The sequence below is a fragment of the Trachurus japonicus genome, chromosome 22 (genome assembly GCF_045865225.1).
Source record: "Trachurus japonicus isolate A0001 chromosome 22, Traja_1.0".
Taxonomy (NCBI): domain Eukaryota; kingdom Metazoa; phylum Chordata; class Actinopteri; order Carangiformes; family Carangidae; genus Trachurus; species Trachurus japonicus.
Window position 1 is genome coordinate 10,874,800 of NC_140928.1, and position 24,393 is coordinate 10,899,192.

At 43.3% G+C, this 24,393-nt stretch overlaps 1 protein-coding gene across 2 annotated transcripts; it reads left to right on the forward strand.

Annotated features, from left to right (window-relative positions):
• The first annotated feature begins 440 nt into the window (after positions 1-440).
• zfyve26 (zinc finger, FYVE domain containing 26) lies at positions 441-24,126 on the forward strand. 2 transcript variants are annotated; one of them, XM_085768181.1, is made up of 43 exons: positions 441-562; positions 1,657-1,939; positions 2,018-2,093; positions 2,727-2,813; positions 3,004-3,153; positions 3,415-3,754; positions 4,525-4,649; positions 4,842-5,006; positions 5,125-5,213; positions 5,329-5,480; positions 5,588-5,794; positions 6,692-7,249; positions 7,447-7,608; positions 7,838-7,989; positions 8,082-8,325; positions 8,437-8,700; positions 8,811-8,930; positions 9,064-9,234; positions 9,418-9,651; positions 9,770-9,875; positions 10,368-11,215; positions 11,980-12,179; positions 12,467-12,571; positions 12,678-12,800; positions 12,972-13,148; positions 13,575-13,824; positions 13,925-14,023; positions 14,241-14,422; positions 14,539-14,675; positions 15,043-15,071; positions 15,271-15,407; positions 16,302-16,522; positions 17,282-17,429; positions 18,084-18,293; positions 19,228-19,443; positions 19,764-19,961; positions 20,344-20,424; positions 20,537-20,664; positions 20,804-20,978; positions 21,163-21,222; positions 21,401-21,583; positions 21,710-21,760; positions 22,070-24,126. In XM_085768181.1, exons 2-43 carry the CDS (start codon positions 1,755-1,757, stop codon positions 22,280-22,282), a joined length of 7,758 nt encoding a protein of 2,585 aa, XP_085624307.1. In that variant the 5' UTR covers positions 441-562; positions 1,657-1,754; the 3' UTR covers positions 22,283-24,126. The 2 variants fall into 2 exon arrangements, with proteins under 2 accessions (XP_085624307.1, XP_085624308.1); XM_085768182.1 differs by having other exon boundaries at positions 7,844-7,989.
• Positions 24,127-24,393: the final 267 nt, after the last annotated feature.

Genomic DNA, 24,393 nt, shown 5'->3' on the forward strand with positions numbered 1-24,393 from the left:
TATCTACACTATACAGTACAAATTAAGGTACAATGAGATCATAACATAACATAGGCAGTAAAAAAGTAAAGTAAATGATAAAATAAAACAAATTAAGAAAAATACATAGTGAGAATACATAGATAAATTGATAAAAGGAAATGTCAAATAAAATATAAATAGTTAGATTTTAGTTTTAGTTTTAGCTATTTCACTGTAGACTGACATTTCATGATTTCAACCAGACATTTGCCTTTTTTTTTAAATTCAATTTTATCCTCTAATATATGTCCGTGTTTTTATTCATTTATTTTTCATGGTGGTTTGTTGTTTTTAAATGTGATCTATAAATAAATTGAATTGATTTTTTCCCCCAAAGTAAATGTGTTTGGTATTTCTGACCGCACCTGAAGGCATCTTGGAACGCCCACCTCGTGTCAACCTTTGACCAACCAGCGCCCGAGAATCAGCTGATTTTGTCACATGACCCAGGCTAACATGCCCCTAGCCGCCTAGCATAACAGGTCACCAGAAAGTAGCCGCTGGGAGTGTAAATAAAGCCGGTGACAGCGCCGAGAAATGAGTAAGTAACTGAATTGAACACTTTGGTGGTTTCTGACTGCTTTACGTGTGTGGCTGTCATGTGAATTAGGCAATTAACAAAATGTCTCAGCTTCAGCAAGTCAGCACTATTGTGGCTAATGCTAATGCTAACTTTACATTGGGATTGCCAGATCTGAAAGGAGACAGACATTTTACAAACGTTTAGATTTAAAAGCCTGTTAAATGGCGTTTTTCTGGCTGCTTTTTTTTCTTTCTCCTTCTCGTGTATTCTGTCTCGACTTGTCCTGTTTGTTTTTGCAGACAGTTAAAGGTACAGAGTTAGTAGAAACACATTGTGTAACGTTGTGCATCCCTTGTCAGATAAATATACTGCCTCTGACCCCGGCTTGGTGTAAACAGGCAAGGTAAAGTAATTCAGCACGGATAAGAGGCTGTGACATTTAAAGTAAATTCACCATCTCTGGGCATCGTGCAGCTAATTTACAGCTGACAATCGTGTAAATATCGTCAGTGCAAGATATATTGCTATTTATCAACAATTAGCCTAGGTAAATGTATCTTATTTTGTCATCGGAATATCAAATACGCTTAAGTTGTTAGGGAGAAAACAATCATAATTCCTACAATTTTAACAACAAAGCAACAAATTAATAGATTAAAACATGTCAAGAGTCAAATATAGATGATAGATTAGGCTATATGAAGTTTCCAAACGTTTTCTAAAATAATAAAGGAATCAAAGGGACAGGAGCAATGTACAATATAAAAATATGTTTATGTGTGTGTACTGTTTGTTAAGCAGTTGTAGAGAGGAATTTGTGGCACACTTTGTAAGTTTGAAAACTGCTTGAAATCTATAAATGTATAATATATATACTGTATGTATAATGCTGGTGTTAGTGTAGCAGGGATAGTGTTTGATTTTTATCAGGTGTTTGCCACCAAAATAAGTCTGTTTCTAATTCCACATTGTTTGAATTCGTTTTAACATAATTGTGTTTCATTTCTGAAAATGTTCAACAAATAACTATCATCATATTGTGTTTGTTTAAATATGAGTTGCACATTTGTTAAACTGTATCACCTCAGACAGCTTTCCTCTTTCTGTTTCAGGTGGAAACAGCTCAAGGGTGCTCCTTGGCTGCATGTTAGTAAAGGTGCCTCTCATGTTGTGACCGCTGAGCAGAGGAGTGTCGCCACTGGAAGAGGCCATGTATCCGTTCAGCCGTGAGGCCGAGACCTCACTTCAGGACCTGTTTGAGTATTTCAAACGGTGCCTGCAGCATGGAGAGTGGGAGCTGGCCAGCGCCTGTGTGCCACAGCTTGTCAACTCCACACTTTCGGAAAACCTACGGGACATAATCAAAGCTATCGTCTGCCATCCTTATAATCTAAAGTGAGTCACGTGCCTGTAGATTCACATCTGTTTGTTTTTATCTATGATGAGCATTTAATGACTGTGTTAATTCCCTAGATGGGAGTCTGTGGGCAGTCCACATAAACTAGCCTGGTTCTGGCTCCAGGTTTTGGAGAAATGGACAGAAGAGAAGGTAAAAAAAAAAGAATGAAAAATCAAGTATGCTCTTTATTGTTCTTATTTGACAGTACTGTAATAACACTTTACTTAAAGCAGATATCAGTGGCACGGCCGTTTCGGCTAATGCTGTGTTCAAGGCAGGCTTTTGAAACCGTAAGTTACAGCTTCAAGTCACAACTACGACTTGGTAGCGTTCCAGGTAACCCGTAGCTCGTGTTTTTACCGTCCTGTTGTCTGTGAAAGTTCCCTATAACGGCCACTCGTAACTTCCGACCCGTGAACTCGTACCAGATCGAACTGGTATGACTTCACAGGAAGGAAAAACACAAAGTACGAGTTTCCTTGAACGCACCATGAGTTAGCAGCCCCCGCCCTTGTCAGGCATCAATTGGTCCTCGTGCTACGTCACCACATTCACGCGCATCCCTTGGCTGCACACACAGCCCTTCATGCCGTTCTCTCCCCTCATTGGATAACACTTGTATCCCACAAGGAAAATTTTCTCCTCGGGTTACAGCAGAGCAGAGTGACGGAGAGACTCGTGTTTAGGCTGAAATACTTCATGTAAGTGATTGCTGACGGAAAATAGGACTATTTAGGACTTATATTAACAAAAACATTCCACTGATATCTGCTTTAACCTCAGGTTTCACCCAGCATCAGAAGAGAGTTGGAGTTCCTGCTGCTCCTGGAGGAACTGGGGTCAGAGGGCATAACGGAGACTTCTCTTAAGGTTACTGTTGTTTTTAGTCTGCAGTAAAAATTCAATAAATATTTTCCTCCATAACTAAAAAGCGGTTCAAGGCACCGTTGACCTGTGCGACCAAAAACATGACATTGATCTAGAACGATTAACTTGATTCTGCTTTATTTCATGTTGTGACTGCGTTGTTAGTAGACTGAGATAAGTTGCCTTTCAGCAGGAGTTGCACCAGGCCTTCTTGGACACCCAGCCCGACCAGAAGGCTGCGGGAGGCTCGAGGACGACAGACGCTGCTGTTGAATCCTGCCTCCGGACCTTACTGGAGAAGAAGAAGCCCAGATTGGCGCAGTCTTTAGCACATTTCTTACAGGTTGGGTCACACTGAGTGTCACAACATGCACAAATGTAGATATAGTAGAAACTTATGCCCGTGAATATGACTTAAAAACTAAATATATATAATAAACTAAACAGTAGTATGTGCGGTAGAGCTTGAACTTCATATGAACTTTTAATATACTGTATTCTGCCAGAGCTAAAGTAAAAGTATGATCGGCTATTAGAATATAAGCTTTTCCTAGTTTTACCTCTACACACTCCATTTTCCTAATTTTTTCCTCATCTCTTGCAGGACCAGCCATCCTCAGAGGACCATGCCTTGCAGCACACATTCATCCAATACCTGATGAAGAAACTGGGAAAGCAAGAGAGGAATCCAGAGAAGGTGGAGGAGTGGGTGGAGGAGATTTACGCCGTGTTGGCAGTGATGCCTTGGAGCGCTCATAGAGGCGGCGGGCAGTTCGAGGCGCTGTGCGAGGCGCTGTGGGCGGCGAGAGACGGACCCCTGAAAGAGGAGAGGATCCTGAGCTCGCTGCTCCGCCCTCAGAGCGACGATCTGGTCACAGCGTACTGCTCCACCGCTCTGAGGCTGCAGAGGGACCATCTGCTGAGGAGCACGCCCAAAACACAAGGTATTATGAGTGCGCTCAGCTCAATGAAGTTCTCTTCCTTTAATAGTAACGTGGGAGCAACTCCACAACACAAACATTAAGCATTATCTAATTGTGGTGCATTCTTAGAATCACATATTCAAGGGAAATTGCAGATTTGAGTTTGAGTCTTTTAGCATAATCATCAGTTTTCATGTTAATCATTTCTTCTAAATCACTTCCTTTGTGGCCACTTTATTATGACACTGACACGGATGACTGAAGACTTTAAAAAAAACAAGAGTTTGCACCTTCTTTGCTCACAAGAGTAAGTGAGGAAATGTTGCCATCATCCCTTTCCTCTTTTAATCACACTTCTGCTTCTTGGGCTGTGAAGCTCCTACAAACACTATACATGTGATGATGACTTGCTATTTTAGTGTCTGCACAGATTTTCTTTCATTTTCTATTGTCATTGTCTTACATGACATTTAGACTACATTTGCTTATAAAGCAGAATAAAACCAGTGGTGATTCATGGCTGGTTTATTGCTCTGTCTAGACGTATCAGTGCAGCTGATTCTTGGTCTAACCTGGTATATTTAATCACCGACACAAACAGATCACATCATACATCAGGGAAAAGGGTGAAAATGGATGACATGCAATGTTCAGAATGAAAGATTATCAATAGTCTGCCCCTGAATGTTTCCCTTTTTTATGAAATAGTTTACTTTTGCTTCTTCCGTATTAATTCACATATTTGTTTTATATTACTGTTTCCACCATCATTTCTGTTATCACCCTCACAGTGGACCTACCTGAAGCAGAGAAGCTTGTACTCAGTTTATGCTGCCACAAAGATCGCCCATCCATTTGGAAGACCATCTATTTTGAGTGCCTTAGTAGTGGGAAGCACTTCCTGGAGCAGGTCTTGGTAAGTGAATCCGGACCATCAATATTGACTTAAATGCATGGTTCAGGTATATTCCCTGTCCTCTCCGTCAAAGGTTTTGTAACTTCACATTTTTTTTGTAACCAGTACAACATCCCTGTGGTTAAGTAAACTTGTTTAGCAACCGCATGTGATGAAATTCAATAACATAATAAGATTGGTTTCTTCCTGTAGGTTACTGCTCTTGACCTGATTAAACACGAGGAGTTCTCTCAGCTCAAAGAGCTTCTGCAGCAGGAGTTTCAGCCACTGTCTCGTCTGCTGCTGCTGCTGGGATGGACTCAGTGTCGCAGTCTGAGTTCGGCTCAAACGCTGCTCACTGTGCTTCACCAAGAGCAGGTCCACATCTTCCTCTCTCCTCTACAGTCATTTAAGTGTAATTTAGTGGAAGTGCTGTGTTAATAGTTTCATTATTTAAGTCTAGTCATTGTCTGATAGTGTGTATTATCTTTTGTAGGCATCAGCCAACGACTCTGTTCTGCAGGAGTTTGCCAATGTTTTGTCCTCTCAGCTTGGAATACTTGAGTGGTGTAAAAACAACAACCCGTAAGCATCAGTTCTTTTCCTCGTCAACATTTGATCAGTATTTAATTCCACTGAAATCTTTTTTTTTTTTTCCTTTGACATTGAATTCTTCTGTGTCTTGTTTCTGTCTGTGCAGAGGGATTCCCACAGAGGCCCTGCTGACACAGCTTCACACTCTGGACAATCATTCAGCTCTCTATATCCTGCATTCTCTGACTCCTCTGCCTCAGTACGAAGAGCACAGGATACTGGAGCTGCTGCAGCAACTGCCAAATTCACCAGAAGCAGGTTCACACCATTCACTTGTTTATCTACTGATTAAATCTTGCCAGAAGACAAATGAACGTTTTATAGTAATGTGATTGTTATTGTTCTTTTTTTTTTTTTTTTTGCAGAGGACTCTGAAGCCGTCAGTACCCTCAGCCCTGGTGCGCACAAGAACGTAGTTTTGTTCCAGGGTTTCTGTGCCATGAAGTACGCCATCTATGCTCTCTGTGTGAATGCACATAAATACTCAAACTGTGCCGAGTGCGAGTCCATGCAGCAGAAGCAGCCCACTGAAGCAGAAAGAGATCAAAATCAAGCCTCGACTTCCTCAGAAGGTACGAAGGCTGTGTCTGTGGGTTCTGCAGTGAAATTTTAATTTGATGAAAGATAATAGAAAAGTTTCCGGTCTGCTTATTTAAACTGATTGTAATCTTGCTCTCAGAAAAAGTAGACACTGCTGTCATGACAGTTTTCTACTGTCTAAAACATACATGTACAAACCATATACAAGAAATATTTGGAGCCAAATAAGTTAAATCTTTAAAAAGAAAAAAGAAAAACTGACAACACAACGGTATGAAGCCAAGCAAGTGCAAAGCATAGACTGTAAAAAGAATGGACGTAGCGTCCGTGACGTCACCCATTGGTTTGGGGGAGTCTGTTTTGTGCCGCTACTACGGGGGTTTGAGCCGCGCCATGTTGGATTCTACTTGCCATATTTGGAGCGGTGCGGCCGTTGGCCGGCCGAGAGCCCGCCCACTGGCCTCGTAGCAGTGGTCGCCGGACCTGTCACTCAACGGTTCTGCGCCCTAATTGGCCAGAACTTTAAACCTAATAACAGTAAAACGGTAGAGTTTAAAAAAAATTCACCCCCCTCAGAGTGTGTGCGGGGGTAGAAACTATCGATTGAGACCAAAAAAATGAAATGTACCAGGCTGTAAATGTGTTTTTTAAAGCTGTAAAATCGGCTATTTTAACATGGGGCTCAATTGGAGTTGCTCCCTTCTGGAGCCAGCCCCCAGAGGAAGCCGAGGGGATTGCAGCTTTTTGAACGCGGAAGTGAGCTTCACTTCTCAGACCGACAACTGCCCCCTTGGTGCAAAGTAAACTTCTTGAATTTCTATCAGCAAAATAATCTTTTTACAGCTGAGACACGTCAAAAGACACAAAATAAAACACCATTGTGACATTTTTTATCGTCTGACCCTGTTCTTCTCTGTCGTCTTTCCCAGTTTGCCATTTGCAGTTCCAGCACTACCTGTCAGAGTGTCAGCTCTATCTGGAGGCTGTGCCGGCCATGTTTCGCCTCGAGCTCCTGGAGAACATCTTCTCCCTGCTCTTTCTGTCCACCACTGATTTTGTGCAGCCGATTCAAAAAGACACTAGCTCAAATGTGAACAGTCAAGGCACAAAAACCACATATGTAGAATTGAATGCTAAAGCAAATGCTGACGAGAAGCAGCGTGCAAGTTCATCCACAGGATCCTATCGCAGCCACCTGGACCTGGGACACTACATCCAGGGCTGCAAGGGTTTCCTGGTGGATGTGACGGCCATGGAGGGAGTCCTGAAGCTGCTGAAGGAAGGGTTGGAGGGCATGTGTGTGGTGGGTCAGCAGGAGGGGCAGGAGGCGGGAAGGGCCCTGCCTCGAGAGGCCGAGGCTGCGGAGAGTCTCGGCTGCTCGGTGACGGCCGAGACGTTCGGAACTCGTCTGCAAAGGTTGTCCAAACGAACGGCCGAGGCTCAGTGGAGGCTGCAGATCATCACCAGCAACCAGGGCAGTGGAAATGGTGAGATGCACAAACAAAGGCTTTTATTTTAGTTTTTAGATTCACCTTTCTTCATGCAAAGCAGACAAAGAAAACCAACAACTGCTAAAATTCACCATCACACGTGTCTCATGTCTGTGTTAAAACAAGGTGTAGATGGTGTTCAGTCAATCTTAGGGATGAAATCTTTTGAGTCTTGATGATAAATTCACTTTCAGCCCCAGAAAGCCCAGTCCAGATGCCAGTGCTCAGCTGCACAACCACTTTGGGATGCAACAAGACCTCGAGTCTGAGGAGGAGGAGGAGACCGGGGAGACACTCTACTGAGAGACAGACCTCCATAGAGAAGCTCAATGGAGAAGTTAGCACGAGTGCGTCAGGTAAGTCAGAATCCCTGTATGTCTATTGTTTTGCACAAGGTAGTTAAACTGGAGCTCACAGACTGTTTTATGATGAAGTAAAGATTGCAGTCGTAACAAACCACATGAGCTTTGTGTTTGGACGTTTTTTAGGGGCAGTGAATTCAGATGTTGGTCAGTGCTTCAATTTAACGACTCTGAGTCTTTGTCCCATTGTCATATTTACAATGGGTCATTTGTCCTTTGTCAGATGGAGGAGGAGGGGCAGCTGCAGGTTGTATAGAACTGGAGTTTTGTCCATGTGGAGGTCCACACAGCTGGGTGGTCCCTGCCATGTTGTCCCCTCCAGAGTCTCTGCTCATGTCCTGCATCCGCAGAGGGAACTTCATGGAGGCGCGTCAGGTGGGTTTGATAAACTAGACTCCAAATACTCCTCATATAATTGTGTAAAAAACTATTAGTTTGTGTAAATAAAAATGCTGGCTGCTCTACAGGTGTCTCTGGTGTTTGATTTGGGGGCATCAGCCTGTTGTGGCGAGCTGGTGTTCATGGAGCGCTACAAAGAAGTTCTGGTGGAGCTGGAGCGGGTGGAGCAGAAGATGGAGAGCCAGTCGATGTCTTCATCTTCATCATCCTCAGAGGGCTTGGGGTCCGTAGCTGTGTCAGGCACGGGGAGGGCTCGGCTAGGCAGCAGCGGGCGGTCGACCCTGCAGGCCATTGGAAGCGCTGCTGCTGCAGGTTCGGCACCCTGCTTCAGTTTTTTCTACCAATTATCACTTTTTATCATCATATTTATCACACATGTGTTGAACTGTATGCATGTCTGATCTCCTGTGTCTCTCCCTGCAGGTGTGGCTTTCTACTCCATCTCAGACATCGCCGACCGTCTCCTCAGCACGGCTGTTCACCCGATGCCCTCTCTGGAGGAAGGCTACTGGTTGAGCTGCTGCTCTTCAGATCCTTCTGGTCTTTTGTACACTTTACTGGAGGAGCTCAGCCCAGCAGCTATGGCTGCCTTCGACCTGGCCTGCTGCCACTGTCAGCTCTGGAAGACGTCCCGACAGCTGCTGGACACAGCGGAGCGCCGGCTCAACAGCAGCCTGGAGGCTCGAGGTATGACGCCGGAGTTTTAGGCTCTTATTTTGGAAAGCCCACTACAGTATGATGTGATGTGTTTGTTAGAAGCCTAGAAGCCCATCCTAATCCCTGTCTGCCCCCCACAGGAGTTAGAGTTGACCCCAAGGTTCCTCATTCTGAGGGGATCTGTGGATTTCCCATGGTTTTACATCAGATCAACAAAATCCTCAACCACTCTGCTACGAATAAGGGCTCGATCAAAACAGGTGAGTGCAAATGTAGAGACATATGCAATCTTATTATTAACACTTTTCTTGGCCTGGTGAAATGATGGAAAAGCCCTTACCTACAGATACACATTGATCAGTTTCTCTATTACTGATGCCATGTTGTTCATAGATGCTGTCGGGGAGGACCAAGTGTCTGCCAGCCCGTTTGGCTGCTGCATACAGGAAGTGCTCCTGTGCTGCCACCCAACACTGAGCGAGGAGTCCATGGCTGCTCGGCTCGGCCTGGCTCAACGCTTGGAGACCACCCTGCACACTCTGAGTACTGCTACAGACGTTACAGGTTGGCACAGCAACCATGGCTTTCGATGTGCATTAAATTGGTCAATACAATAACAATTTAACCAAAATTAAATGTTTTTGCTGTATTTGTGTTGATGCACTTCTTATAACTTAATAGCAGTTTTACCACCTGTGATGTTCATTCATCAATCTCTTGTTTGTCTGGTGCTGCCTCTCCTGACAGAGGGCGGTTTGGGCAGTGGTCTCTTGGCGCTCCTGGTTGAGCAGGCCAACCTGAAGCAGTCGGAGTTAGATGCTCACCCCGTGCGCTCCAGCATGAAACAGTTGCTTCGCTCTCTGGACCAGCTCTGTCCCTTTGAGCCGGACGGAGACCTGGGCAGACCGGATTATGTGCGGAGTTTCCTCGACTACGTCAACACACTGGCGTCTGTGCTGGTGCGCAGCCTCAGTTCAGAAGGTGAGATAATTTGTCTTTGAGAAGATGTGATGTGCCTTTTACATCCCTCTAAGTTTAAATAGTTTTAGTAAATAGTACTTATTTTGTTCTGATTTTCTTCTCTTGCTGTTTCTCTTAGACCAGACCAGTGAAGTGAAGCTCGGGAATCCACTGCTGGTTTTGCGTCAAGCCCCATTTCAGCTCCTCTCCCACCTGCTGTTTGACAGACAGGTGTCTCCTGACAGGTAAACACAGTGGTCCAACCCCAAGTATAAATAAGCCTGTTGTCTTCTGTCATGCAAGTACATGATGATGATGAGCAGCTCACAGCTCTCAGTGTTTCAAAAGAATATAATGTGCAATATATGTAACAGTTCAGTAACAGCCTGCATCCAATCCAATCCAATCCAATCCATTTTATTTATAAAGCACAATTTTAAATACACACAAAGGTTTCCAAAGTGCTGTACAGTAAATTAAATTAAACACAATAAAACATAAATAAACTATCCACCCCAGATAAAATATCCGTGCACATAGAATCAACAACTTACATGGTGATCTACTTACCTGCTCAGCCTATGATGTTTTATTCTGCTACATGACACAACAACAGTGAGGAGAGAGGAGGTAGAAGGTTTCATGTATATTTATTTTGCGTAGACACTAAAACCATCCAGTGCATGATGTGAAAGCCGCGGCTTATTTCACTACTTACCATCTCATTTTATCTCCAGAGTGCTGTTGTTGCTAAAGCAGGAGGGTCTGCGACTGAGCGTCCAGCAGGTGATCGTCCAGCGATGCTGCGAGACTTTACCTCTGTGGCTCTCCTGCTCCAATGCCGAGAGAGACTCCAGCCAAACCAAAAAAGACGACGGGGTGTTCAGCGTTGCCACCTTGTCTTCCCTGCTGCAGCAGCACGCTCAGGAGCACATGCCGGCTCTGGGAGTAGCAGAGCCTCACTCCGATACGAGCTCTGACTCTGACGCCTCAGTCGAAGACAGCTCGGCTACATCCACCAACCTCTCCACCTCGCCACCCTCTCACTCATCCTCCTCCTCCTCTTCTTCTTCCTCAAACTCTTTCCTCCTCACGCCGTCGGCCCTGTCTTTCCTGAAGTCTCGCTCGCCCTTACTGGCCACACTGGCGTGTTTGAGCGCATGTAAGGGAGAAACTGCCCGGACACAGTCCTCCGGGTGGTCGGGGTATTTCCGCAGTGGACGTAAGGAGGTTGTCCTGGACGGGGAGCAGATTTCCCGTGAAGCCGACAACCTCCTGAAAGAGTTCCCTATTCTCTCGGCCTACCTTCACACCATGGCCGAGCCCGTGCTGGACGGCCCGTTAAGTGAAGGCGAGGAAGGCTCTGCCGGACTCGGGGCGGTTGTTTGTGGGAAACCTCTTGTCACTCTGCTGCTGTCCGGACCGCAGGGAGACGTTGCCCAGGCTGTGGCGGCCGAGGCCTTTCAGCAGGCTCTGTCCTCCAGAGATCTGGGCCGAGCTCTCTCCCTGCTGGAGCTGTACGGGCAAGGCTGCAGCCAGGAGGGGGCGCTAAGGGACCAGCTGCTCGCCTGTGCTGCTTTAGAAGGTGGGGATTGCTTCTTGATGAAAAAAGCAGGTTATTAACCCTTTAACACCTATAATATTAACCAGTCCGGGACAACTTCTTCTTTCAACATCTGGCAGTTGTTTTTCTCTACTGTATGATATAAGTGTTATAACCAGGTGTAATAACAGAAAAACACAAAAAACAGAATTGAATTTTTAGTGGTTTTTACTCAATAAGGCACCGAGAATATACGTACATGGATAAAATAATTTGAATGTACAAAATGAAATATGAACTATAATACAGTACACTGGATCAAGATCAAGAGAGTTTATTTGTCACATACAACAATACAAGATCATTGCAGTGAAATGATGTGTGTATATACTCCAGTGACTGTGCAGTTAAAAAACATGACAACACAACAACGTTAATCTGACTGAAAGAAAACTAAAAAAAACAAAACAACTTTCAATGTTTTTGCACTTTCTGTTGGCACGTGCATGGTTTAGATATGCTGATATGATAATAATGATATTACTTAGCCCTTAGATGTCACTCTTTCTGGAAAATTCATTATTTTGTGACATTAGATTAGACAAATAATAATAAACAGATGGATCAGTAATGAAAACAGTCATTAGTTAAGTCAGATAATAGTTTTTTTTTGCCTATATTTAATCTTTTCAAACTACTTTTTCAGACAAATCCTGAGCAGAAAGGTGGAATAATTATGTAATAGGAAAATAAACATGTAAATACTAAAGTTTGAATCGCTGTTTATCTGATCTGTCTTTGTTCAGATGGAGATGAGGGTCCAGGTCAGCTGTTACGCGTACAGGATGCGAACCTGCGTGGTCGTGTCGCCCTTCAGGCTTTGGAGCGATGGCCTCTGGCGGCCGGTCTGGAGCTGCTGGAGTTCTGCCTCAATGACCCGAACACAGCGGCCTCACTGAGGACAGACTTACAGCTCAAGAAGAAAGAACTGGACATCTATCACTGGGTAATTACTTATTGTTAAGATTGAAATGAAAGATAAGTAACTTGTCATAATGTTACATCTGCAATCCCAGCTATTATTGTGCTTTCATTGAACTTTTACATTGTATCAACTTCTGTCCTTTACTTCACGTCCTGTGTGCTTTGAATTGGCATCAGCTGGCTGTATGTGTCTTTCACGTCTTACATAATCACGTCTAAGGGTGCCATGATTATATGCTACAGTCCTCAGTGATCAGATTCCCATTGTGACTTGCCAAGTGCTTCTTCCTCCTTCTTCTCTTGTCACAGATGTTAAATTTACAGCCTCCGTTGCCCTGGGATACTTGGCAGGAGCTGAGGACTCAGTCTAAGACAAACTCCGAGTCCATGTTGTCTAGGATGGTGGAGGCAAAAGTAGGTGCAGCAGACAACACAGTGCCTGCAGAGTGTTTGAACCCATTAATCAAAGAAACAAATGTTTGTTTATATAATAGAGTATAATGTGATTCATCTCTTGCAGGAGTTTGCTCTTTGTGCACAGTGGGTTGAGCTGTATCCTGTATCTGAGCAGCTGAGGCTGCAGCTGAAGACTGAGCATTTGCTTCACCTGCTGGAGAAAGGCCAGACAGACGAGGCTTTCCAGGTTTAACTAAAGACCCTTCAACATTTTAACACTGAAGAACACATTTATTGCCCTCAGCAGTGATTGTCTATGTAATATATGTGGATATATGTGGACATGTTCTCACATATAGTACAATGTGTCCGTACATGTACATACCTGTTATACACCCATATACTTTTCCCCTTTTAGTTACTTGAGGACCTCTCTGATTTCCTCGTCGGCCTGGACATTTGTGAGCGTGCTCTGGACCGCTGCCCTGGCCTGGCTTCTTGTCACTTCCTGGCCGACTACCTCACCCTACATTTTCAGAGGCAGGTGTCTCCAGCACGTCGGAGGCACATCCATGCCCTTCATCTGGGCTCTAAGGTATGTGAAAATATGAAGAAGCGTACTGATGTAAATCCCCTATTAAGTCAGAGTAACTTTAACACTCATACTTTACTCACTTAATGAGCAGTTCTTTTCTTGAAACTTGGCGATGTGCCCAAACTTGCTTCTAGGATACTTTGTATTCTGGAAACTTGTTTTTCAACTTATGTAGTCAGTCATGTATGAAGACATATTAATAACACGCAGCTTTACATCAGAACATTTCAACAACATGTTACAGTATTTGCACCTGGGAGGAGTTTTGAATGGCAGTTGTATCCATGTTATGTAACACCGTTAATTTATGTAACTGCTCTCAGTTTTGATTTTTATAAATCTATTAAAACATTATTTTTCAGCTGTAGCTGAGCTTCTTCATACAGTGTTTTCATGTTGTTTTTTTCAATTCTTGTCATTCTCCAGGTGTTGCTCACTCTGCCTCCAGCAGCCAGGCAGGACTACTTCCCTCTGCTGTCAGAGCCATTGCTAATGCTCGAGCAGCTCTTGATGAACCTGAAGGTGGACTGGGCAGATGTGGCAGTGCGAACCCTGCGGAGCCTCCTGGTCGGTCAGGAGGCTGGCTTTGGTGCCGAGGACATCGATAAGCTTCTGGCAAACTATGCCAGCAAGGCCCTGGACTTCTCCTGTGCCCCCAGAGAGAGGTCTCGGTCTGGTCAGTGCTTACTCTTAACTAATCTTTACTATTTAAACTCAGATTTTCATCCCAGACAGACATGTACCTGACTCATGTGCTTCTATATTTTAATCTCCAGACTCTGTGATCAGCCTCCAGGATGCACTGATGCAGTGTCCTGCTCAAGACAGCTGCTCCCTGTCGTCCAGTCGAATCGAATCTCCCTCGCCGTCTGCAAGTGAGGAGCTTGAACATGACACACATTAAACCTCTTCCTTGTTATATAATCATCCACAAGCTAATTCATATGTTCTTGCTCAAGGGCACAGTTGAGGGATATTTGTGGATTGAATTGGAAATCTCAATTAATTTAGATGAAGTTCTGTTTGTTTGTTTTATTTATCTCTAAAGTGTGAACTCAGTGTAATAGCTCTGATGTGTGTTCTTCTTTACAGGCAGCACCCCGACACACACGCCCTCCTCAAACAGCACAGAGAAGGACCGGAGCTCAGCGGGGAGAAAACGCCGCTCTCCTGCCAAGTTCCAGCCTCCAGACCAACCCCCCGCCCGTAAAGACTGGGTGCCCGACACCCAGCAGCATGTGTGCATGGTCTGCCAGCGCGAGAGGTTTACCATGGTGAGCGCCTGAAGCAGTGGTGGTTCGAGTGAAGTACTTCCTCAATACAGTATGTCGTATTGGATGAAAATCAGCCCTGAAAATAATAACTTGCATGATTTATTCTCATGCTTCAGTTCAACAGACGGCATCACTGTCGGAGATGCGGGCGCCTGGTTTGCCACTCGTGTTCTGAGCGTAAGATGCCCGTGGAGGGATGCCCGGGAGAAGAAGTTAGAGTCTGTGACCAGTGTTATACCTATTTTCACCCAGAGTAAGATCCTGTAGACTGTGCAACAATCCTCACTTGTCAAACAAGCTTTAATCTTTTGTCTTTGTTTACAGTAGCAGGGACTTTGAATTTTGAAATGTAATTGAAACCTTGTCCTGTCCGGTTGGAGCATTTCACAGCTCGGCACTGCTTATGTAACAGCCTGGAGAAAATCCAGCAATACTGGAAGCCAGATGACCTTTCATCTTGTTCACACTGTCTGACGTGACAAACAACAGGACAGAATAAACTTTTAGGAGTTCAACATGGTTGTTTTTCATTATACAGTAGAAAGGTCTAAACCTTTCTGAATGGTCAAGATATATGTACATGTTAAACAGATTTACAGATATTGTTTTTCCATTTGCAGCTCTGACGATGAGCTGGAACCAGCTGAAGGTAAATGAAATAACTTCAGAAATGTTTTGTTGTAGTTTTCTGTTGTGTATATTGGACAAAAGGATGCAGACTTGATCCTGATACATGGATTTGGAAGAATTGCAGCTAAAATATGCCAAATTCCCACCATTCTCCACTCAGTAATGTAAACGGGACATAACGATGACCCTCCGAGTTCCTCTTTGTGTTATTTGTGCAGTTGCTGGAAGCCCTGTGGTGACAGAGGAAGCCTTAGATGGGATGCTGCACCTGCCTGAAGTGGTTCATCGACACATTCAACTTGGCTCAAACGCTGCAGAGAACCAGATGCTGCGCAGCGAGTTCTACTACGAACAGGTCCGGACTTGAACATTTAACATTGTACGGGGTGGGGTTCAGATAATCTGTCTTATTCATATTTTAAGTAGTGATAAAACTACTGTAAATGTGGTTTTGTTGGCTTATAGAACAGCTGAGGTGGAGTGTGCATTTCTATACAGGAATCCAGAAGCAGTTAATATCACAGTTCAGGCAATGGTTTGGTTGTGTGGGTGGACAAATGGATGATTTAAAACACATAAAGTACAATTACGACTTACCTTCGTCACTTTTACATGCTTAAGTATCAGTCTGATCTGATAACAAGTAAACAGGCAATCAAAATCAGTCAATAAATAACCACTAGGATAAAATGCAACAGTAACCGAAGATCTGAAGTGTTTGCAACTCCAACTCACTGGATCTCCGCTCCCTTTGTTCTGGTTTGGAGGATAAGGGCTCTGCAGACTGATGTGATTTTATGATTTGCAGGTGAAGCCGTAGACGTTTGATTTAGTTAACAAAGAGATTGTAAAGTTCTCAGGCAGACAAAAGCAATGGTAATCAAAAGCAGGACAGAAATAAGGCTGAACTACAAAGGGAGGATAAATGCTATGATTGATTATAGATAAAGACATTATGGGCAAAGGAGCAGCTGTTGTATAAAAACATGAATGCACAAACACAGTGAAGGCAATAATAGGTTGATACGGAAACAATAAAAAGATAAAAAGACGACTTCGCATAAAAGCAAGTCCATAAAATACATTTTTAAAAGTCTCCTTGAGCAGGTCGTTCCAAAGTCGAAGGGCTCTGATAGCAAAAGCGTGGTCAACTTCAGATTTAAGCCTCGACTTTGGAATGATCAAAATGGCTTCTTTATAATTAATTACATTACATTATATATAATATTCCCTCTCCCCCACCCTCCAGGCTCCCAGTGCGTACCTCTGCGTGGCCATCTTGTCTCTGCACAGTGACCAGAAAGCCTGCGGACACCAGCTCATCGTCCACTGCCGCTCTCTGTCCTGTAAGCTGACCAACCCGGAGGTGGACGCCTGCCTCCTCACCGACATCATGCGGCAGCTGCTCTTCAGCGCCAAGCTGATGTTCGTCAAGGTCGGCCGCAACCAGGATCTCGCCCTGTGTGACAGGTGATTGTGACGCACACAGTTTTGTGTTTTCTCTTTAGGAAATAAGAATTACAGTGAGACACATGGACGATAGAGAGGATGGTGATGTGATATGTGGTACAATCGGTGTTTCAGAGTCTCCACATTAGGGGTTAGTCTATTAACTGGTAACCTATGAAACAGTTTCCTGGTATTTTTAAAGGCCCTACACAATTGCACCAGTGTTTTCTAAATCTGTGACTACTAAGGTATTTAGTCAGGTTGAAAGTGTGTGCAGCAAAATCAACAGGAGAGTGATACAATCTTGTGAAGAGGTCTCACTAAGGCATAGTAAGTAGTTGTGTTTTCCTGGTCATATTATGAGTGAAGTACGTGGAGGAGTCATTTGACTAAAGCCCTGGTTTAGTTTCAACCAATTCCTAGTAAGTGGCCCTAAAAGCAGAACAATGAGATTAAACTGTTCCTGTGTCTGTGGTTCATGCACCTTCTTCTTTGAGTCATAGTTGTTCTAAGAAATATTGATAAATGCAGCATTTGTTAATTCCTGTTTCTCTAAATGACTCACAGCAACCAAATTAGGACAGTCAGTTTAGCTGTCAACCACAGGACATGCACTGAGACACTTTACAGATCTATGCATGTCATTATTGCTTGTGTCCTGTGACTGCTAACTTTTCATTTGTGTAGCAATCAGACATAGATCTCCAGCCGTCTCTGTCCTCCTGTTTGTCACATGTTTTGGTTTCTCACTTTTTTTTGCTTTCTCCTTTCTCTCCACAGTTACATCAGTAAAGTCGACGTGCTTAAGATTCTTGTGACGGCCAACTACAAATATATTCCTTCTCTGGACGACATCCTGGAGACGGCTGCAGTCACGCGTCTTCGTAATCAGCTGCTTGAGACCGAGTACTACCAGCTGGCTGTGGAGGTGAAGCACGTGGCTGATTAATATTATTTTATTCTATTACATTTATTTATTAGGGACCTGTCACATAAATCAATTAACTTTTGATTATACAAACAACCATCGCCCCCTTCCTGCCTGGTACTATCAGTTTTGCCCTATATTGATTTACATAATTGGCCCAATTATAGTGTGTTGAGTCTGCCAAGATTTTTCATTGACTGTTGAGACCTTGACTTTTATAACCCGGCGGCTTTCAAACAATATCACACCTAGTTATCATCAGCACATTGATAATCCTTGTTGTGCCATTAACATTTTTATGAACAGGTAGACAAGGAGCTTCCACGCTATTCAGACCAACAGCTCAGGCGTTTTTTTGTAATATTTTGTGGACTAGTCTTATCAGTGTAGTAATGATTTTAAAACAGATGCAAATTGTTTTATTCTTAGGCTGTCATTCAGTATTATTTAAAGTGGATTATATTTATAGGCTGAAGAGAATTTGGTTGTAAAAATACATTTTATCATCATTTTAAGATGGAAAAGTCTCTAAATCCGGCTTATTCACCAACCAAACCTACTGAATGATTAAATAAGGCAAAGGATAACTTCCAGAAAATTGTAATTCCAAGTCCTATTTTCATTGTGTCTCTGGTTGTTTGGCTGCATCTCAAGGTTTCTACCAAGAGCGGCCTGGACCCTGGCGGCGTGTGGCAAGCTTGGGGGATGGCGTCTCTGAAGGCAGGAAACCTTTCAGGTGCGAGGGAGAAGTTTTCCCGCTGTCTGAAGGCTCCTGTGGATCGAAACCAGCTCAACCAGGGTCCCTTACTGCTGCAGGAGATCGTCCAGCACCTGGAGACCACAGTACGGCCCGCTCTGACCACGGTATGAAAAACACTGTCTTTGTGTGACGCTACTGTGGCATTAACCTGCGTTACTGTTGCATCAGCGGCAGTCGAAGGCCTCCACTAATGCCCACAGAGAGGCAGAGGATTTGTTGTGAATCATGCTTTACTGTAATTACTGTTATTTATCCTCCCTGAGTGCTGCACCTGAAACTGTTAGACATCTCTCAACTGTCAGTCCTTTTATTTCTACAGCGCCCACACGCAGTCTTCTTAAATGTTAATGTAACAGTAATTTATACAGCCGGCTAATTATACAAGAACACAAGTGCAAAGGAACAAAAAAGGGCTGCATCCTGAGCAAGCAAACAGGAGTAGATGGGGGTTTTCATGAGTGCAGTTACAGTTTCTGAAATCTCGTCAAGAGGCAAAAAAACACATGTGTACTACTTTGTTAAGTAGTACACATTTAAAAAAATTAAAAAATTAAAAAAAAAAAAGATGAACATAACCACCAGAAAGGACAAAAATCAAAGGGCGGAATAAATGACAATTAACCTAAATTTATGCATGATAATAAGTTAATTTAATTTTGTAATAACATATTGTGGAGGAGCAGAAGAGACACACAGAAGGTGCAATACTGATTCACCCTTGAGCCCCTGGTATATGACACCAGAGGAATCTCCCACATATCATTTGGCAATGAGGGGGGTCTCAGCTTTGACATGTTGAAAGGAAGCTTGTGCGTAATTGCATGTGTGGTGTAGGCTAACCTGAATTAATGTGGGAGATTCCTGTGTGTGTGCGTGTGTGTATTCTTCAGAGACTTGTGTTTATGACTGAACTTATCACACTGTATTTTGTGCATCAGTAATTTGTTTTAATGTAAAGATAACACAGCATATATCTTAGTGCAGCTGTGTTTTTATTCAGTGTGCTCAGTATTTGTTTTCTGCTTGTTCCGGTTTCAGTCTTACAGCGAGGACATCTTGGCGTCCCTGCGGGAGCTGGAGGACGCCCTGAATGACGCAGGTCCTGTTGAGCGACCGGAGGGACAGACACAGAGCAGCCACCTCCACCAGGAGTGTCTCTACTACCTGAACACATATGGCACTCACCTGTCACTCATCAGCTTCTATGTGCGGCACGACTGCCTGCAAGACGCACTCAAGTACCTGCTCAATAAGGTAAAAATCATAACAGATATAATTCTGTGAGAACTTCAGATGAAATTTACACCTCTCTGTTCCTGAGAACTCAAATCTGGCAGGATGACAAACTCTGTGCAAATAACAAGGTGTTAACACGTGCATGTATATTTAGGTGAGCTATTTATAAGTTCAGTTTCATTTTAAATTAAAAAAAATGCAGCCATGTGCGCAGTAGGTGATGCAGTATGTCTGCACTTCCTTCTCTGGAGAATGTTATTTGCATGATAAAGTTGATGTCACTTGTCCTCTAATCTTCCACACTTTTGAAATATATTTTTCTACTTGAACATAACCAGGACTGCCCAGAGGAGGTGTTTTTAGAGGGTGTGTTGCAGCCCAGTCTGGAGCGGGGGCGTCTTGGCACGCTGCAGGGGATTCTGGAAAAACTGGACCCCGGCCTGGAAACATGCAGCCGCTACCTCATCGCCTCCTGCCAGTTCCTGCAGCGGCGTGGATACTTTAACTGTCTCTACCAGCTCCAGCAGTTCATGATGGTTAGAGTCGGCTAATGTGTTTTTCCATCTCCTTCTTTGTAAGATTTATTGTGATGATCCAAATACAGGGAATGAAAGGTTAAGGGTCTGTAGTTCTGCCAGCTGACCATTAGCAAACCTCAAAAAAAATGTCCACTCTATTTTCCAGTCACAGGACTTTATATATGTCCATACTGATGTCCATTAAGGGGCGTCACGGTGAATTAGTAGTTAAAACATGACCTATATAATTGTAAATTATAGACTAAACCAGTGGTTATTTTTAAAACAAAGTGATGTCTGAATCCTGACATGGTCAAACTGTGCAGGATTTTGCAGGAAAAAACACTCAATTTCTTTTCTTTTTTTTTAATAATATGTAAAATGTTCTTTACCTGGGCAGGATCATGTACGTGCAGCCATGACCTGTATCCGTTTCTTCACACATGGAGCCAGTTCATACCTACAGCTGGGAGAACAGCAGGTAGGTTTCTTTTATTTAACATTTGCCAAAACTTTCAAAAATAATCTCTTAAACTCAAAGTGTTGCAGTGTCTCCTTTCTGTGACCTTTAACTTGACATTGACCTTGTGCAGCGCTGGTTGGTCAGAGCCAAAGAGCACCTGAGAACGTACCTGCAGGAGCAGCAAGGCCGAGGCGCCGGGAGGAAAAAGTCTCAGGTCAACTCATTAAGGAAGATGATGTCATCCAGTGATGTTTCCAGGTTAGTCAATACGTCTTTGTTTCAGTTTTACAGGATGGAAATAAATATTTTTTTATGCTTTCCTCATGCAGCTTTGCAGGCTGTCAATTTGATTTTTTTTGGGTCTCATTTAAAAGTTGAACTGTCTTATTTAATCAAGGCACATGAACACTATTGAGCTCCAGCTGGAGGTGACGCGTTTCCTCCACCGCTGTGAGGTCGCCGCTTCCTCTAAAGCTCCACAGACTAGTACTCCGTCCTCCAAGTCCTCTGGAGCCAATTCACCGCCTACGCTGTTTGGGGGGAGTCCCATGAAGGTTGAGGTCGCCTGTAAGGTGGGGTCACCCTGTGATTATCCCATAATATACCTATGTTATTTATGTAACAAGAAAAGTTTTCCATTTTAGGTATGTAAAGTATCATGTCTTGCTCTGATAATGGGAAGATGTACAAGTAATAACAAAGGAATGGGTCACGAGCACAGTTAAATGTCATCCGATAATGTGCTCTCAATTGCAGGTCATGCTTGGAGGAAAAAACATAGAGGAGGGGTTTGGTATTGCGTACAGAGTCATACAGGTATGTACATGTATGAGATAAGTATTTGTTCTTATTTCAGATTGGGTTTTTTACATATAACAAAAACAACATTGAATGCTCCATATTTATGCCAACATGAAATGACAAACCTCCCCTAACAGCAAGCCACAAATATAGTTTTAAGCTCTTCCTCTCTCTCCATTTCTTCCTGCCTCAGGACTTCCAGCTGGAGGCCCAGGCTGTGTACACGCGGGCCGGCCAGAGGCTCGTCAGACAGAGGCAGTATGGAGCCGTACGGCAGCTGCTCAAATGTGTCGGAGAATCGGGCACTGCCACCAAGAACGACTGTGACGCCCTCATCCTCAGCTGCGTTTCCATCGCAGATAAGGGCCCAGCTGATGTGAGTCTGGGACAAGTCAAACAAAGACAGATAAGGAATATTTGTAACAAATACTTTGTGGCCATGACTTGGCCCCAATGTTTTTTGTTCTGATCCCAAAGACTTTGTGTTTTTTATCTGATGTAGGCGAAGGAGCTGGAAAGTCTCATCCTGGAAACTAAGAGCACAGAAAACAAGGTAATGTAAGAGTTTCCTTTTCATGTTTCAGTCTCTAGTGTCCTTCACCATTATTGCCTTTTCATCTTTTACAAATAAAGAAATCACAATGGCCCTGGCTCTGTTCCTCCTGTCCTTCCGCCTCTCCCGCCGCCACCGTATCACTCTGTTCCCCTGTGGAGCCGGTTATTCCACTAATCTTGTCATGATAAATTCTCAGTATTAGTTTCGCTGGATTACAATGACCTGCTGAAGGAAAAAAGTAAAAAAGGTTACATCCTTAATTCTGAAATGCATCCAAATCTCCTCACATCACCCCTCTGTCTGCAGATCAAGGCCTACCTCCTGTGCAGTAAGCTGCGGCCTGCGTACCTGCTAGCCGTAAAGTTGGACCCGGGCCGAGCGGGCCCGTTGGTCCAGGACGTCCTCCAGGCCGCTGAGGGAGCGCAGGACTCTGTGATGCAAAACATCTGTCGCCAGTGGCTCTCTGAACACCACCACAAGTCCTCTCAGCCGCGCCAGGGTCGAAACAATGCCAGGTAAAAGGCACAGTCGGCACAACAAGGGATCACACAGAGCACTCGAACTCTAAAACCGATGAGCCGCAAACGAAGTGCAAATAAGAGGATCCAGGGTTTCTGATGTGACACATTGAGTGATTGGTAAGCTTTGAGATCAATATGACTGCACATTGTGTGTAGGAGGAAAGCCAGCAAGTGGTTGTTGCAGTTTTTACACAGCTTCTAGTGAAGACTAAACCCACTGTTTTTTAATAATTTGTCTTATATGGACTGGATTCAGAAAATTTAAAACAAATTTCTGATGTTTTCATCCATTTCCCTTGATTAGAAAACTTTCTGTGTCATTTTAAAGTGTCACTCAACATCCCCTCTTTTTTTTCTGACCTCCAGTGGTTTTAGTTCTCACCTCGCTGCAGTGATGTACAGGTGTGTACATGTGTGCTTATGTGCATAAACACACCCCCGGCCACGCCTGTCATTGATACCAGGTGTGGCCGGAGGTGAATCAGCCAAGAAGTAAAACACTGACTGATCACTGATTTTTATTATCCAAGTGTGAAGTATTCTCAGTGGTAACATCTAGAAACCCTGATGATCGCTCCTCTGTTGATTTTGTGCGGCCTTCACTGATGAACCACCGCCGTGCTTTGTTTCCATTCTGGAAATATTTCATTGTCTCTCATGTGTACAGAATTTGAGAGGGAACGATGTTACTGAACTGGAGTGACAGCTCTTGCATAACACGCCTGCTAACTGCAGTGTGAACAGATACAGTCACTCTTACAAAATATTATCCATACAGTAACAGTATTTGACTCCTACCTCAGCCTAAAGGGAAAGTATCTTGTAACTGACTGGAAAACTGACTGAAAAACCTCTGTTAAAAATGTTACGTGTAGGTCTTTGTTTCCCCCTTTTTTATGTCCTTATTGTGTCTGTGTGTTAATGAGGTTTTTATTCAGATGTTAAAAAAAGAAAAAAAAAATCTTCGTCGAGTATGGTACAAGTTCAAACCTTGAAGAAACTGAATAATGTTGTCTTGTTTTTGTAATCCCGATGAAGCTGTTTACCTGTTTTACATTGTATAGCACATCGTCTGGCCAGCTTTCAGTGTACGTTCCCTTTTATGGTTAAGGGACATTAATATCAAACAATATGAAGTATTTAAGGGCATTGCAGAAGTAGAGAAATTTACAAAAAAAAAAAACTTAAAAGTTTTGGTTGGATGCAGAAAGGGACCCATTATAGATCAGGTTTAATGCATTTTTCAGAAATTCAACTCTCTAGTCATTCGTTTTGTCTTCATTTTTGTCTCATCTTATGTTTGGGTAACGATTACCCAAGTGTCTCTCATTTTAAAACACGCTTTTTGCTTTAATCTCATGCAAGACATGACCATTAATTAACTGTATAAATCCCTAATGATTAACTTAAACAGATAATGAGTCATATAATGTTTTTAAAAAAGGGATTTAACTGTGGCCGTGTATTGTCTGTTGGTGTGTTATTGTTGTTTTCTTCACACAGCTATGACCTGGATATAACAGTGCAAATGTAGCGACACCATAAATCACATCTATTAATTGACTTACATGACAATCACCCACGTTGCTGAAGCTGCCTTGTCAAGAATGTGTATTTCAGAGCGACTCTGATCGCGCGGTCAAGTACGTCTTTCTGTAGTGGAGAATCTGTGTCGTCCCTTTGCCTTGCTTCCCTCTGCTGCACTAGTCTGACGGATCCTCCTGTGACATACAGTGAAGTCAGTTTAAACTCTCGAGATGCACGCATACGACGTTCTTGCACTCTAATCCTCCTTAACTCGGACTGTTGTCTCATCACTGCCGCACTTTATATTAATGAGTTAAAAAAAAAAACCTCTATTGGGAAAAAACTGTAATAAAGTAACTGCTGAATGATGCAGGGACTAATGATTGTGAAATATAATTGATTTCGCCGTCACTTGTAAAATAAAATACAAATGAAATAATAAAAAAAAATGTAATAAAACATATGGAAACTTAATGCTGCCTAGTTTCTTGAAGTTAAAGGAAAAGTTCAGCTGTTTATTTGTTTTCTTGTCAGTAGTTGGATTTTTACAACTCACTTGTCTGTTTGCCAAACATGAAGCTA